The sequence below is a fragment of the Camelina sativa genome, chromosome 11 (genome assembly GCF_030686135.1).
Source record: "Camelina sativa cultivar CO46 ecotype springtype chromosome 11, ASM3068613v1".
Taxonomy (NCBI): Eukaryota; Viridiplantae; Streptophyta; class Magnoliopsida; order Brassicales; family Brassicaceae; genus Camelina; species Camelina sativa.
In genome coordinates this window covers 42,959,715-42,976,053 of record NC_141890.1, presented here as the reverse complement: position 1 = coordinate 42,976,053, position 16,339 = coordinate 42,959,715, and the positions used below count along the sequence as shown (strand labels likewise).

The window sequence follows — 16,339 nt, the reverse complement described above, 5'->3', positions numbered from 1 at the left end:
CAAGTCATGGCTGTGATGAATGGATTCACACATGTTTCGGATCTCAAAGCCTACAAGACAACATGGAAGATCAGAGTCAGGATCGTCCACACATGGAAACAATACACGACATACGCAGGAGAAACTATAGAAATGATTTTGGCTGATTTTAAAGTAAGTTTCTTGATGTCTCCTTAGAACTTATAAACATATTTACTTCAAACAAGAAAGTTAACTAATGTTTTAATGTTTTTTTAATTATGTTATTATAGGGTTCCCTTATTCATGCTACTATTAAGAAGCAGCAATTCAACAAACACCAAAGACTTATTGTTTTTGGTGATTGGCGAATTATTGAGAACTTCCAGCTGTCAAGATCAACGGGGATGTTCCGGGCAACAAAGCATCAATACAAAATGACCATCATGAACTCCACAATCATAAGCCGATGTGATTCTGTTTCGAATGATTTTTATTTGGATCTAGCTTCATTCGATAACATACTAGCTGAAGATGGTTTGAATGAAAATATTCTAATTGGTAAGCTAATATATGGTTTAGTAATATATTAATGGTTTGAATTACTATTCTATGTTATTACCTGAATAACATAATTTTTCCTTCTTTAGATGTTGTGGGACAGGTTGTTTCGTGTGGCGAAATGAAAACCTCAGAACTTAATGACAAACCCAAAAAGAGATTAGAGGTCATCCTTCGAGATACAAGGTAACGAGATCCAAGAGGAGGGTTAATGAATGGAACAAGGTTGCAGATCCAAGAGGAGGGTTAATGAATGTTGTTAAGGAATATAGATCCAAGAGGAGGGTTAATGAATGGAACAAGGTTGCAGATCACACAATTGGCTGAGTTTGTTTTGGAAGTGATTGTGATTACAGGAGACAGAGTCGGTGACAAAGTGCTCATTCCAAGGATATTGCTCACTCCTTCAGATACTAAACTACCTTTCAAAATACGGCGAAGACAATTACCTTTGGTTGTTGCTTTTGCAATGACTATTAACAAAAGTCAGGGACAGTCTTTGGATTATGTTGGATTGTATTTGCCGAGGCCATGTTTTTCACATGGTCAGTTTTATGTTGCAGTTTCAAGAGTGACTAATAAGAAAGGATTGAAGATCTTGATAGTAGATAAAGAAGGAAAACCTCAGAAGGAAACAATGAACGTCGTATTCAAAGAAGTGTTTCAGAATTTGAAATGAGTCGCCTTCAGTAGGAAAAAGTCGTTTCCGAAGGTAATTGTTATTCATTCACTTTTATTATAGATAGATAATTATGTACTTTAATTCTAAACTGTGTTTATGAAAACTTAATTCTGGGCTGTGTTATAATAACAGGAAGTTTACAACTGAGGAAAAGACTGACGAGGATGGTGAAGTGGAGAAATTAAATGAGTGAAAGAGTTTTGTGGATTGGTATGCTTTATAGGCAACGTTTTGTTTTGAAAATTTATGATGAGACAGTAATAATTTAGTATGGTTTTTTTATGTTTGAACTAAACATACTGTGTCAGCACTAGGTTTAGTCTCAAACTTTTTTCCATACTATTGAAACTTTTCTTTAATAGAATTTTAAAATAAAGACTATTGTTAACTTTTATAATTTGAAAACATAAACGACTTACTTTAAACAACCAATTACCAATACCAGCAGAAACAATGATGTCGAATAAAAACTTGAATAACTTACAAGGATATTAACTTACTAGGATTGTGTAGTGATTGGTACTAATCTCCACCTCCGAAACTACCAAATAATTTAAACTTACGCAAAAGCCATAATTACCATGCGAAATAAACAAATTTGATATTAGATTTGTTAATAGAAAATGATTAATAGAGACGGTGTTAAACCAAAACTCATTTGCTTTCTTACCATATATTTAAAAACCATTTGCAAAGCAAAAGGTATTCAATACACCAGTATGTTCACATTCCTTCTTCAATCCAATTGTTGAGTTCACTGAATGTCTAATTTAAAGAATTTTAGCCTGTCGAGACAAAACAAAAACATCTATAATGACCAAAAACCATATAACAAAGAGTGTATAGACAGAATTCGAAAAGGTTTTGTTTTCTTATCTTCGTTTTAGGCTTCTTTATTTGTTTTCTTGTTTTTTAAGAACAAATCAGAACAGTTTAGAATATATATGAGGAGATATCATATTTTTTCAATCAAACTGCTAACAGAAACTACTAACATTAAAAAAATTTAAGTAACAAAAGTAGCAGAAACAAAAATGATGTAATTAAATCTTGAATAACTTACAAGCAGCGTAAGTTACTAGGATTGTGTGGAGATTTGTTATTTACTCCACTTCAGATTTTATAAGGTAGTTTAACCTAACGGAAAAAGTATAATTAGCAAAGGAAATAGATAGAGTAGACATTATATTTTTTAGAGTAGACATTATATTTTTTTGGACTGAAGAAGGACTATGAACATACCCGGTGTCAAACCACAACTGATTTGTTTTCTATTGATTTACAAACCATTTGCAAAGCAAAAGGTATTCAATACACCAGTATGTTCATAGTCCTTCTTCAGTCTAATTTGTGCAAGTCCAATGAGCGTTTAATTCAAAGAAATCATGTCCATTAGGGTTTCGAATTGAACAGAGTATATTTAAGACAGAATTCAAAAGAGTTGTGTTTTCTTATCTTTTATTTAGGCTTCTTTATTTGTTTAACTGTTTTTTAAGAACAAATCAACAAAAAAAGGAAAACAAGATATATCAGTATATCAATTCAATTTAAACAACAAGAAACCACAAATTTCAAAATGGAAAAAGATTCAAACTGTGAAAGAAGACCCATATTCGGGTCATATCCTAGTTTTACTTTTAATTTGTTTTATTTTGGTTTGTTGTTGAAAATAGATGGTTTGGCCTTGGTTTAGAGCTTAAACCGATGTAACACATATATATGGAGATTTAGGTTTCAAACTTTTAATTTATAGGGACATAGATTTTGAACTTTATTCTCAGGTATATCTAGATCTTGGTCAAAGTTTGAGATCTATCTAGCTTGATATGATAGTTGTGAAGGGAAAATAGCTTGTTTTCGTTTTCACCGTTTTCTAACCGAATGTTTTCTGTCATTTACGAAACCATGGGGTATGATTACGACACGTGTCTGTTTTTGGATAGATCTGTGGCGTTGGATTGTGATCACAGTCTGTTACGTTATAAACTCTGTGTTTGGTGTGTGTAACTGAGTTTGGAGTTTTGTCTTTTCAAAATATTTTTCAATACTATACTTGGCCTTTGTTTTCTTTTCTTTTTTTTTTCTTCTAAACTTTTTTTTTGTAATGTATTTAACAAAATTACCGGGTAATCTCGCTAGTATTATCTACCACGTGTCGGTCACTTACTTGCATTTGCATTTGGAATATTTATTTTCTATCTTTTAATTTTGATAGGTTTCTAGAATATTTTTGTTACCGTAATTGAATATTTTTGTTACAAAGCGTTTACATTGATAAATATTAACTAAAAAACAATACTTGGGTTTACAGTAATTGAATTAAGTATGAACCCCTTCATTTACCCCTTTATAAGGAAATAAAATTTGTATATATTATTATAAAATTAAAAACTTAAACCGCTTTTTAATAAATCCAAACCGACATATAATTTTGTTCTACTTGTAAAATCTAAACCCTAACCATCTCATTGTGAACCCAAACCGACATATAATTTCGTTCTAATTGTAAAATGTGAATCCTAATATCTTATTTGTGAATCCAAACCGACATATAATTTCGTTCTAATTGTAAAATCTAAACCCTATCATCTCATTTGTGAACCCAAACCGACATATAATTTCGTTCTAATTGTAAAATCTAAACCCTAACCACTTCATTTGTGACCCCAAACCGACATATAATTTCATTTTAATTGTAAAATCTAAACCCTAACCATTTCATTTGTAAACCCAAACCGAAATATAATTTTGTTCTAATTTTAAAAATCTAAACCAAACCAATATTTAACTTTCCTTAATTAAAAGTATACAGAATTTGTTTCCTTAATTTGTTTTGCTTTCTAATTTAAATTTGATTTATTTTTTAAATAAAATATTAGATGGAAGGTTCTGATTGGCTGAGAGAAGAGGGGGTGAATAAAAAAGTTCACCCCTAGGGGTGAACCTAAGTATTTTTCTTAATTAAAATGAATAAATGTTCTAAATTGCGCATTCGAGTAATAATAATATTAGTCAACATTACGGTAACAAATGTTCTCCACAATATTTACAACTAGGTTTGACTCCGTGGTACACCACAGAGCAATTTTTAAAAATAAACTTTTGAATATATTATAAATAGATCAAGTTTCTTTAAGTTTTTTAATATAAATGTTACATTGTTATATATGTGTTCTCACAGTAATTAATAAAAATATTAACATAGATATTCATTATATATTAAAATAACTCAAATGTGAAATAATCTATATCCGAATATACTTGTTTGGTTACAAATATCCTAAGACAATTTTTAATATATATCCGTTTATAATAATTCAAATAACATTATATGCTAAAAAAAACTAAAATTTTATTAACTTTATATATTAAATAGTAATTAAAATAATTAAATATAAGATTAAATAAAAATGAAAAGATAATTATATTTTAATCTAACATATTGATTTAAATTAGATAGATATATTTTAGGAAATTAATATTATCAAATAAGGAAATGATTGTGTTTGGTTATAAGGATTGTAGAGAATTTAGTTGAGACTTGTTTGGATACAAAGATAAGAGAGGATGATACAAAAATGTACTCCAAAAAAGATAATTCTTGGGTTCACCCCTAGGGGTGAACCTCTCTTATTCATCCCTTTTAAATTAAGGAAACAAATCATAATTAAGGAAACAACTTATGTAGATCAATCAATTTAAAAATTGTTAATTCTAATATTATATTACAGTTTTTAATTATCACATCTAAACCCTAACCATTTTTTGTAAACTTAAACCGACATATAATTTTGTTTAATTATAAAATCTAAACCCTAAACACTCTTTTGTAAACCCAAACCGACATATAATTTCGTTTAATTGTAAAATCTAAACCCTAAATGCTCTTTTATAAATTCAAACCGACATAAAATTTTGTTTAATTGTAAAATCTAAATCTTAACCACTCTTTTATAAACCCAAACCGACATATAATTTTGTTTAATTGTAAAATCTAAACTCTAACCATTATTTTATAAACCCAAACCGACATATAATTTCGTTCAATTGTAAAATCTAAACCCTAATCATTTTTTTGTAAACCCAAACCGACATATAATTTTGTTTAATTATAAAATCTAAATCCTAACCATTCTTTTATAAACTCAAACCGACATATATTTAAACTCTAATCTTCTTTTATAAAACTAAACCGACATAATTTCCTTAATAAAAGACCTACATAATTTGTTTCCTTAATTTGTTTTGTTTTTTAATTTTAATTTTGATTTTTTTATTTAAATATGATATGACATATCATATTATTGTATTTTGATTGGTTAATTAAGAAGGGGTGAATGCTAGTTGTTCACCCCTAGGGGTGAATCCAAGAATTTTTCCTCCAAAAATATTAAGATAGATGATTCTAGATAAGTACATGTGCTATAACACTGGTTAAATTTTATTTTATACAAAATTTTGTATATTTTATATTTTAAAATAAAATTTTAATATGTTGTATTAATTTATGTATGTGAAGTTATTTCAACAATGTATATTCTACATCATGACTTGAATGTCATTATAAAACATGATTTTGTAAATTTGGTTTTTTAAAAGCTAGTTATTATATTATGAGTAATTTAATATATTGTTATACTTTTTTTTTAATATTCTTGGTTTCTTGAAATTATTTTATATTATATTGACATATTATTGACATTGCTATAACAAATCAATTTAGAGTGTTTGTAGTTTCTAACTTTTATATCAAGTTTCAATATTTTAAAAATATTTCAAAATAAATTATTTAACGTTTATTATATAATATAAAATTATAAAATTCAACAAAAAACTATGAAATTGAATTTAAATATCAATTTTTGACCCGTTACTCAGTAAAATTTTTAATTCAATAGATATTATTTTTAAAGAATAATATTACTAAAGCTTGAATATTTTATAGATTGAACAACTTATATTTTTTTTTAAATTCAACTTATGGTATATCCCGAAATAAAATTATTTTTAATTATAATAAATAATATGATAATTTATTTGTTTCACAAAATAGACTCATATATACAAATGAGAGATGAAGTAAAATGATAATTAACAAATTATCATTAGTTAAGTTAGATATCAAAGAATTTTCTTTGATGAATAATTTAATAAAAAAAATTAATATGGTAAGTTAGATGATATAAAATAATTCTTTAGCATATTATCTTTAAGATTTTTGGAAACAACGTGCTCTAGTAATAAAATCTTTCAAAAATAAATTAGGTTGCACCCACTATTTAACTTGTAACCAATTAATCTATTACCTATTTGTAACTAATTTATTAAAATTATATGGTCTACAAAACAATGTTGTGTACTTCCGTTTTATTATAAAAGGGAATAATGAAAAATACAAACTTTCTTTTATTTGAAAATAAATAAACTTTAAGAAATATAACTTCAAATAATATCCATTTGTGAAGTGACCTTAGTGCAGTGACCAAAGATAAGTCCTTAGTGCACAAGGCACCATCATATCAGGAATCGAGTCCCAGCCTGTTGTCGCTCAATTGACAAACAAAAAATATCCATTTTTCTCGCACACAATGATATAACAAGTGGTAGTTTGTAATTTTATGTTGTTGATTGTAAATTTTTAAAAAATAAATTCATCACAGTAGATTTATTATTTTGAAAAGTATACTTTTTAGTTTTAAATAATCATTTTCCTTAACAAAAGTATCTAATGAAAAAATTCCAATCATCACAAAAGTTCAAACAGAGAAATAGATAAAAATAATGATACCGAAATATGAGACACAAATGAGTTAAACGAATAAAAGGTGAATACGGTTTATCAAATAGATCGAACAAAACAAAATTTAATGACGGTCATAATAATTGTTGTGTAGATATTATAATTAACAAATTATGATTAATCTTTTTTCAAATTCAAGTAACTGGAATATTCTTATTTAGAATATAATTACAATCGTTTTCAAAAATGATGAGCTTAAAAAAAAACCTAAAAATTATATATGGACCATACTTGAACCGTCTTGATTTGGATATGCAAAAACATAACAACAAAGTTTGCTTTACAACTGAACCGCACATCACCGTTCCACACCGCCTCACAAATAGTTTTTTTTTTAATGGTTACAAAATGTTAATAATATAGATAGACCACACTTCAACGCATTTTTATATGTCACCGTTCGTAACTTCGAAAAAATATTATATTTGATCTTATATACTTATACACAACACTTATTTTTAATTGTATTTTGATATCTACATTTAAATTGATACTCAAAATTATCACTGAATCACTTATAATACTGTGTAATTATTTCTAGTGATAATTAATTTAAAATATAATTAATTTTATAAACGTAGATAAGAATTATTGTAATACTTATTAATCTTTAATTCTATTGATTTATAACTTTGATTAATGTTTCATCATCTTAAAATACAATTCTCCTCAATAAAATTAAAAAAATGAAATGAGTTTACAAAAAAAGAATGAACAAATCCAACTCTACCATAGCATTGCATGTAATCTATCTACCTAGTACTGTTATACATATGTTTAGGAAATCTCGTGTGACAAAAACACAAACGAAGAACTCAATTTTGGTTTGAACTTAAAAAATAATACTAACAAAATAAGCTACTTGGGTTTCAGAGTAGCATCATATTTCACATGCAAGTGCGATGTTTCCGTTTCGTACCATTTGTTTTTTCTTTTACCTCTTCCGATAAAACATAAAACACTGTCACAGTACAACTTTTTATTTCTAGTAAGTTAAACTCTTTTTTTCTTTAACTTTTTTTCTTTTGTCGTAAATAAGAAATATGAAAAATTGAGTTTTATACATGTCTAAGAGAACGTTTTTCTTATTTTTTCTTGGCAAACCGTATTAAATTATATGTTATATTCGTCACTTTTGTATGGTTCCAATTGCAATAATTATTCTTAGAGCCATTAGCACGAAAATTATGTTCTTATTATGGTCATAACCAGGTTGACCTTTAAGTTCGAAAAGAAGATCGCCGGCACTAAAAATATAGTTGTATTAATCCTCATATATTAAGCTATCTCGAATTTTATAAAGCTCTTCATTTTTTTTTTCGTACTTTTTCAAACAAATAATTGGTTTTATAATAGCCCTACCTTCCATAACTTTGCCAAAGTCTTTAACAATATGTAATATATACAGACACATAAGAATATAGATGGGAAAATATAGGTTTCAAATTGCCTATGAGATCAAGGGGCCCTCCAAACTTGTAGAAGCAAATTGCCACTTTAAACAACTTAAGTTGGCCCTATCGAAAATCCAAAAGCTGCTTATTTAATATTTAAAGGACATATTTCAGAAAACAAAGGATTAAAAAGAAAAAAAATGGTTTATTGGGGACTAAGAGTTATGGGTTTGTTCATGTACTTTTTAAGAAAAGGTTTGAACCACAAACTTACATGTCTCTCTAGATATATATAATTCAGAATTAATTGCTGTACTTAGTTGGATGTACATAGTTTTGACACATATTAACATAGTAGAGATGCTATTTATTTGATGATACATAGGTACAAATTGCATAATAGTCTAATTAGTATTGTTGTTGCATAGCTGTTGGAGATGGAGAGAAGAGCCCATAATCTTTTCCATTTAATATAGATTTTTTAATTGGTCGTTTAAGCTTTTAGTTTTCATTAATAAAAGCGATTCAACAGTTAATTTTTATTAACAACTCTTTAATTTCTTCGAGTTGAAACAGTAAAGTTTTAGAGAAGATTTCATTGCGAAAGAATATATTACCATCATCGATGAAAGCATTGTAGTGAATTAGTATCTAAAGATATGGAACATAATGAGAAGGTGAAGAGTTCGTCAGCTTTGATTCTATTAATAATGCAAATTATATTCTATTGCATTTAACATCAATCTCTTGTCTCCAGTGATAGATCATTATATAGTTTTATTCCTTAATGTTTTATATGTGATCAAACAATTCTCCCAAGCTTTCGTAAGATAAAACCATAACATAAAGTTTTTGACATTTTCTTGCAGGTTGCGTGAAGGCAAAAACCTAATGAGTGAAAATTTCGCTTCGCAACTATATAGTATCATTTATAATACTTTAATTTTCCACCTTAGTTTATATTTTATTTTTTGACTATACTACTTTAGTTTACGTTTTCTTAATGATCTCTTAAATCTAGTCTCACCACGTGTCCTACTTGTGCCTTGCCTAACTCGAGTCTTCTCCACCATATATATAATAAGGGGTTGTTAACACAAATACGGAGTTCCAACCATTTTTTTCTGTTATAAAGGAACTCTAGCTTTATTAGTTGTATTTGTGTATAACGTAATCTTCTTCATGCATGTTAAGTTAATACTGGTTGGTTAAGATATGTAGACAAATACATCACTAAAATATGTGATCCCCAATTAAAGCATGTAGAGTTGTGGCCTATCACCCAAACTTAAGAGCAAACAACACATGGCAATTCCATAAACCCAAGTTCGAGCGTAAATGGTTTTGGACTTTGAAGTTGAAAGTTGAATGGAAACAATAATGGCTAAATGATGTGATTAATAGAGAAATACAAGTATAGAACTAAAGATTATAGGATAGTACTTTTTGTAAGGGGAATAGATGGATTTATATTGGAGAATACAGAGAGACGAAAAGAAACTAAAAAGTGAAGTTGACCAGGTGAGGGCATTTTGGTTAAACTATTATAAAGCAAAAATATGAAAGAGTGGGTAGGTCCTGATTTGGTGGTGGTGGTCGACTGTTCATTCATACTAACCGGAAATTACCGGTTATAAAATGAGAAAATACATTGTGAAAAAAATGACAAAAATTAGAAAATAACATACAATTAGTAACAAAAACTACTTAAAATCTGATAAAAACCATTTGAATTTCACATCAACAGGCTCTAATGTGTTTTCTTCTTCTACTTCTTGATTTTGGCGTGAGATTATAGTTAACACAATGACATATGTATATAGTATTGATTTCCCGAACAAAAAAAAAAACAAAAAGATATAATAGTATATTGCATGTGATATACTAATAGTCTAAAAACTGACTTTTTCTCGTAAGATTAAAATTTTCGTCTTATTGCAAAAATGAGAAATCGAAAGAGAAGAGAGACTAGTCAGTTTGAACGGCATGGGGCTTTGGAATTGATTACGGTTAGTTCGCGTTCTCTTTCTAAATTGACCAAACTGTTAGTATTTTTGTAGAGCAAAAAACTGGTGAACATGTTACTTGTGTTAACCCAAAAATAGAAAAGAATTACATAAATGAGAAAATACTAGTACAAGAGAGCCACGAGCTTCTCGATGATGGAGGAGTTGATAGAGAAGCTTACCGTCGCCACACGAAATCCACACATTTCTTCTCTCTTGTTTACATTTCTTGCTTCCTGCAATTTGTTTTTCCACGTGTCCCAACCATTAGGTTTCTTTTATTTTCGGTGCTACAAAAACTAACCTGTTACCGAGTACGAGTAGGTAGCTATGTTTTATTTCTATGTGGTGCACCACATTATATTTTTTCATTAACTAAACCCTCTCTAGTGTACTCATAAAACTAGGAGAGATTTTTCTGAACCTCTCCATAATAACTATCTAACTATTTACTAAGATATTTTTTTTGTTTTGTTCTTTATTTTGTTATTACAAACATAGGCAACCAAAATTTCAAATTGAGATTTTGTGAAAACAAGACTCGGTAAACAAAATCATATTTTTACTATATTAGTCTAGTTTCAATTTTGAGATTTGAGGAGACTGGGTTTTGACATGATGAGAACGAAGATTCCTGCAAAAACATGCATATATTAATAGATTCCGATATTATAGAAGAATTAAAAAACAAAGAAAAATAAGGTAAAATGTTTTATTATGGACACACGAAAAACATCAATGTCATAATTTTGAAAAAAGTGGATTCCAAATTATGCAGTTAACTTAAAAATATTGATCAGTATGACTTGACTTACAAAAAGTCTCGAAAGTATCTTCATATGCATAAATATACTTTTACCGAGTCTTATTTATTAATCCTTATATAAGTTATGGAAGACAAACATCAAAAAGTCAGGGTGGCCGAGTGGTCTAAGGCGCCAGACTCAAGTTCTGGTCCTCTTACGAGGGCGTGGGTTCAAATCCCACTTCTGACAATTATCCTTTTTTTCTTTTTCAGTTGTCTCTTTTAAATTAGACATGTGGTTCATTAAAAACTTCAAATAAGTCTCTCTTTCTTTTAGTGTTCCAGTTTGTAACAAATTTTATTATTTACTTCTACATATTCAACCTAACGGGGTCCTATAATAGGATAACCGAAGTTTTGAATGCTACACAAATCAAAATATTAGGTAGAATCCATTACGAGAAAAGAGAGACACTATCTATTCCTAGCTCTTACTCTGTATTGCCGATTTTTTTGACATAAAAGGTTGAAGGGAATTCTACGAAGAGATAATGGATTATGGGAATTAAAAATGTACTTGTGTTTCCAACAAAATTCCACTTCTGAAGGCTCATACTAGTGTAAAAAGACAAATCAGCTAAAAACAGAGAAAAAACCAAAAAACTTAATCAAGCCTCGTGAATGTAAAAATCTCATTATAGTCGGTCACAAACTAAGTAAAGAGATAGATTCCTATATTAAGTAAACAGCAGTATCAGCTATTTTACTTCCTAGGCAAGCGATATCCACCAAAAACACAAGCATGGTCACCCTCACAATTGCCAAGAGGCAATATCTCTGTTGGTCTCAACTCTTCCATTTGCAGCTTCTCCACTTCCTTCTGATACTCTCTGTTTCTGCTGATAAATTTGAGTCTATACTATTCGCCTGAAACCAATTAAACAAGCTTATAAGTTAAAGAAACAATACACACTGAAAAAAGAGAGAGAATGATCTGATTTGAACCAACGGTTGCAAGTTTGTTTACATTCGCTTATAGTAATCATAAAATGACCTCCAGGTTTGTGGAAATATGAAGCATTGAGAGCTATGATCGTAGCTTGGTCTGGTTGATTAATATCACATAATATGATATCAACCATGCCAACAAGCATTCTGTATTTAGCAGGATGTCTAGCATCTTCAATGATTGGTATAACATTAGTTCTCTTCTCAGTCATGTTCACCAAATCGCTACCACATATATGAGAATGCTCAACAGCGTAAACACATCCCTCCTACCAATCAGAAAAGCAAACATAAGTAACATACAGAGAAGAAGAAAAAGGTGTTAAAGGTTTAGGGTTTCACTTACATGGCCAACAATGTCAGAGACATGAGATACAGTGTATCCGGAAGAAGCACCAAGGTAAAGAACTTTAAGACCAGGTTTCTACAATTTCAAAAAACAAAAGCGTTTTTATTAGTTTCCAAGAACAGAGGAATAAAAGAGATTGTTACCTTGATGATTTGATGAGACTTACGATCCAAATGTTATCAACACCAATGTTAATAGCAGCAGCTAACTTAGATCTATGAGGGTTCCAAATCCTGTATTCAACTGTAGATCGGTCCTCGTTCTGAACAAAGATTCTCTTCTCATTGTAAATGATTTCACCAGGAACTAAGTTCTTGGTGACAAGAGCATCTCCTTTACTCTTGGCAATGGACACTCCTGCGTGCCTGTGTGGCGCCACTAACACTTTGCTTCCTCCCTTAATTCCTCCGCCGGATTCACTTCCACGGCCTCTTACGGCACTTCCTCCACCGCCTGTGGCTAAACCTCTTTCACGGCCACCACCACCACGTCCTGAGCATAATCATATATACACAAAACAGAATCAGAAAAGAGTATTACTAAATCTCCCACTAAACTTGAATTGAAGCGGTGAGGAATCAAAATAGTATACGTAACAAGCGAAACAAGTATAAATAAAACGGCTTTTAGGGTACGTACTTCTTTGGGGATGTGTCATATTTGCTATAGATCGAGAGCGACGGGACTAAAAGGAAGAAGCGGGACGTGGCGGGCGATTTTTTGGCGATTAGGGTTTTTTAAACTTGGAGACCAAGTTTTCGCTGATGACGGCGGATCTGCCGCCGCTGCCAGGATCTCCGGTGGATTCTGGTAGCTCGGGGAATGCAAATCAGGCTACTGGTGGTTCTCAGTCGGAGACGCTGGTTTCGGAGCAGGATTTTCCAACTCTTGGGAAGTCACAAGCGGTCAATACGGTGAAGCCAGATCAGAAGCGATGGGTGAAAGCGGTGCAGCAGCAATCTTTTACTCAGCAGGATTTTGTTATCACTCAGGTGGACGGAAAGGAGCGAGCTGTAGTCCCCAGGGAGGTTTTTGTGGATGCAAAGCCGTTGTGGGAGGATTTTTTAATTGGCAAGTTTTTGAATGAAAAGACACTTCATGTGGGTAAGATTCATATGATCGTGAATAAGATTTGGCGTTTAGGAGACAAATCTCTTCCTATAGATGTCTTTGTGGTTAATGACACTACTGTCAAATTCAGAGTCCGTAATGCCTCGATGCAACAACGTATTCTGGACAGAGGTATGTGGAATATTGTAGGCATCCCCATGCTCATGACTAGATGGACCCCGTTTGCGGAAGAGACGCAGCCTGCTATGAGTTCTGTTCGGCTCTGGGTTGTGCTAAAGAATGTTCCACATACTATGTTTACACATAAGGGTTTGGAATTCTTAGCTAGTGCAGTTGGGAAACCAATAAAACTTCATCCAAAAACGGAATCTTGTGTCAGTTTTGATGAGGCTCAAATCCTTTTAGAAGCAGATTTAACGAGAACTTTGCCGATGGAGTTCCATTTAGCAGGAGAGGAAGAAGGTGAACTTGATGTGGTTGTTAGCTACTCTTATCCTTGGCTCCCGCCTAAGTGTAGTGGATGTGGGAAATGGGGCCATCTGACGTCAGGGTGCCTCGCTACCAGTCCGGAGGATACTCCACTAGTAGTTGAGAAGACTCCTGCTGTGAGTAGTCCTATGAAAGAGAAGGTACAAGAGGATGTCAATGTAGTCCAAGTAGTAGGGAGCGAGGGTACTCCAAGTCTCGAGGAAGCAGGGGAGCATCAAGGTTGGATTACTCCTCAAAAAACGGGTAATAAGTCAAGTCCTTCCAAAGGTAGTCCGCGAAAGGAGAAACAAGTTGGAGAAGGGTCTATTCTCTCAAATTCTTATGCGGTTCTTACTGACCACTGTGATGACGAGACTGAAAGGCAGGTTGACACTAATGAAGATGAAAATGGGGGGGGAAAAGCACGATGTAACTGAAGTTGATGATCAAGCTATAGACACCTCTAAAAGTGAGGGTTCGGGAGAGTCTGTGTTAAACGGCTCTGTTGAGCCGATGAAGGAGGTGATCACTACGGGCGATATCGCTGTTGCAGGAGTTAGGAAAAAGGGTGTCCGTGGAACTCAAGCTCCCATCCAGTTGCGTGAGTCTATTCCTCGGGCTACCAAGGACCAACATAAGTTCGGTTATAATACTCAAACTCAGAACCCCCGAGAGCTGAGTAAGAGACCCTCTCACCAATAATTTTTTATGTCGAACTTCTTTTGGAATGTTCGTGGTTTCAACAAAGATTCAAAGCATTCTGTGGTTAAAAACTGGTTGAAGAGTGAGCAATTCCAATTTGGGTGTTTACTTGAGACAAGAGTGAAGGAAAATAAGGCAGAGCGGATTGTGGGTTCTGTTTTTCCGGGTTGGTCGTTTATTTCAAATTATGACTTTAATCGGAGAGGAAGAATTTGGGTGCTATGGAGCTCTAGGGTGCGAGTCACTCCTTGTTTCACTAGCAGTCAGATGATCACTTGTTCGATCCTAGTTGACGGTATGCAGGATGAGTTCATTATCTCATTTGTGTATGCATCAAATAGTTTGGAGGAAAGGAAGGTTTTATGGGAGGATTTAAAAAATCATCAGGATTCACCGGTGATCCGTTCAAAACCGTGGATGATATATGGTGATTTTAATGAAATCTTAGATGTTGAGGAGCACTCTCTCCATGATCAACACCTCATTTTAGCTCCAGGCATGCAAGATTTCCAAGAGGTTATGAGATACTGTTCTCTGGAGGATATGCCGCCACATGGTCCTTTATACACTTGGTGTAACAAACGTGATGCAGGCCTGATTTGCAAGAAGCTTGACAGGGTTCTTGTTAATACAGTGTGGCTTCAGATATATAGTCAAGCTTATGGTGTGTTTCAGGCGGGAGGCTGTTCAGATCACCTCCGCTGTAGTATTAAGCTGGGACGAGACCCAGTCCGCACTAGGAGACCTTTTAAATTTACAAATGCGCTTGTTACAACTTCCAAGTTTAAGCCACTGATACAAGAGTTTTGGAATGGTACTGAGGCCATTTTTTCATCCACATTCGCAATTTTCAGGTTCCAGAAGAAGCTAAAAGCGTTAAAGCCAAAAATAAAGCAGCTTAGCAAAGACGTACTTGGTGATCTAACTCGGAAAACTAGAGAGGCGTTTAAAACACTTTGTCAGTGTCAAATAGCAACTCTTTCAGCTCCAACAGAAGCAAATATGTATCGCGAATCCACCGCATATAGCCGCTGGTTGCACGTTGCGGTACTTGAGGAGAGATTCCTGAAGCAGAAATCTAAGCTCCACTGGTTGAGAGTCGGGGATGGAAATAATAAGGTCCTCTACAACGCAGCAAAAACTAGAGAGGCTCGTAATGCCATTCGTGAAATTAAATGTCAGGATGGGACTTTAGTTGATACGCAAGATGCGATGAAGCAGGAGGCAGAACGGTTTTTCAGAGATTTCTTAGGGCACACGCCAGACCACTATACGGGCTTGTCTGAGGATGCTATCCGTGAGCTTATTCTGTATCGCTGCCCAGAGAGGGATAAGATAGCTCTCGAGGCTGAAGTTACTGAGGAGGAAATCCGCAGCGTGTTATTCTCTATGCCTTCTGAGAAAAGTCCAGGGCCCGATGGTTACACTGTGGAGTTCCTGAAGGAAACATGGTCTATTATAAAACAGGATTTCGTTGCCTCTATCAACTCTTTCTTTCAGTACGGTTTTCTGCGTAAGGGTGTTAACGCCACTATTCTTGCTCTTATTCTTAAGAAGAAGGTGGTCTATGAGATGAAAGATTACCGGCCCATTTC

General features: G+C 32.4%; 1 protein-coding gene, 1 non-coding gene and 1 pseudogene across 2 annotated transcripts; 2 read left to right on the top strand and 1 right to left on the bottom strand.

Moving 5' to 3' along the window:
• Positions 1-6: 6 nt before the first annotated feature.
• On the top strand, positions 7-1,198 carry LOC104728827 (ATP-dependent DNA helicase PIF1-like). The gene is made up of 4 exons (XM_087472948.1): positions 7-153; positions 252-519; positions 609-705; positions 823-1,198. Exons 1-4 carry the CDS (start codon positions 7-9, stop codon positions 1,196-1,198), a joined length of 888 nt encoding a protein of 295 aa, XP_087329074.1.
• Positions 1,199-11,312: 10,114 nt separating this feature from the next.
• On the top strand, positions 11,313-11,396 carry TRNAL-CAA (transfer RNA leucine (anticodon CAA)). Its single transcript has one exon. It is a non-coding gene; the product is annotated as a tRNA-Leu (tRNA).
• Positions 11,397-11,830: 434 nt separating this feature from the next.
• Positions 11,831-13,011, bottom strand: LOC104728826 (putative rRNA 2'-O-methyltransferase fibrillarin 3; annotated as a pseudogene).
• Between the last annotated feature and the right edge of the window lie 3,328 nt (positions 13,012-16,339).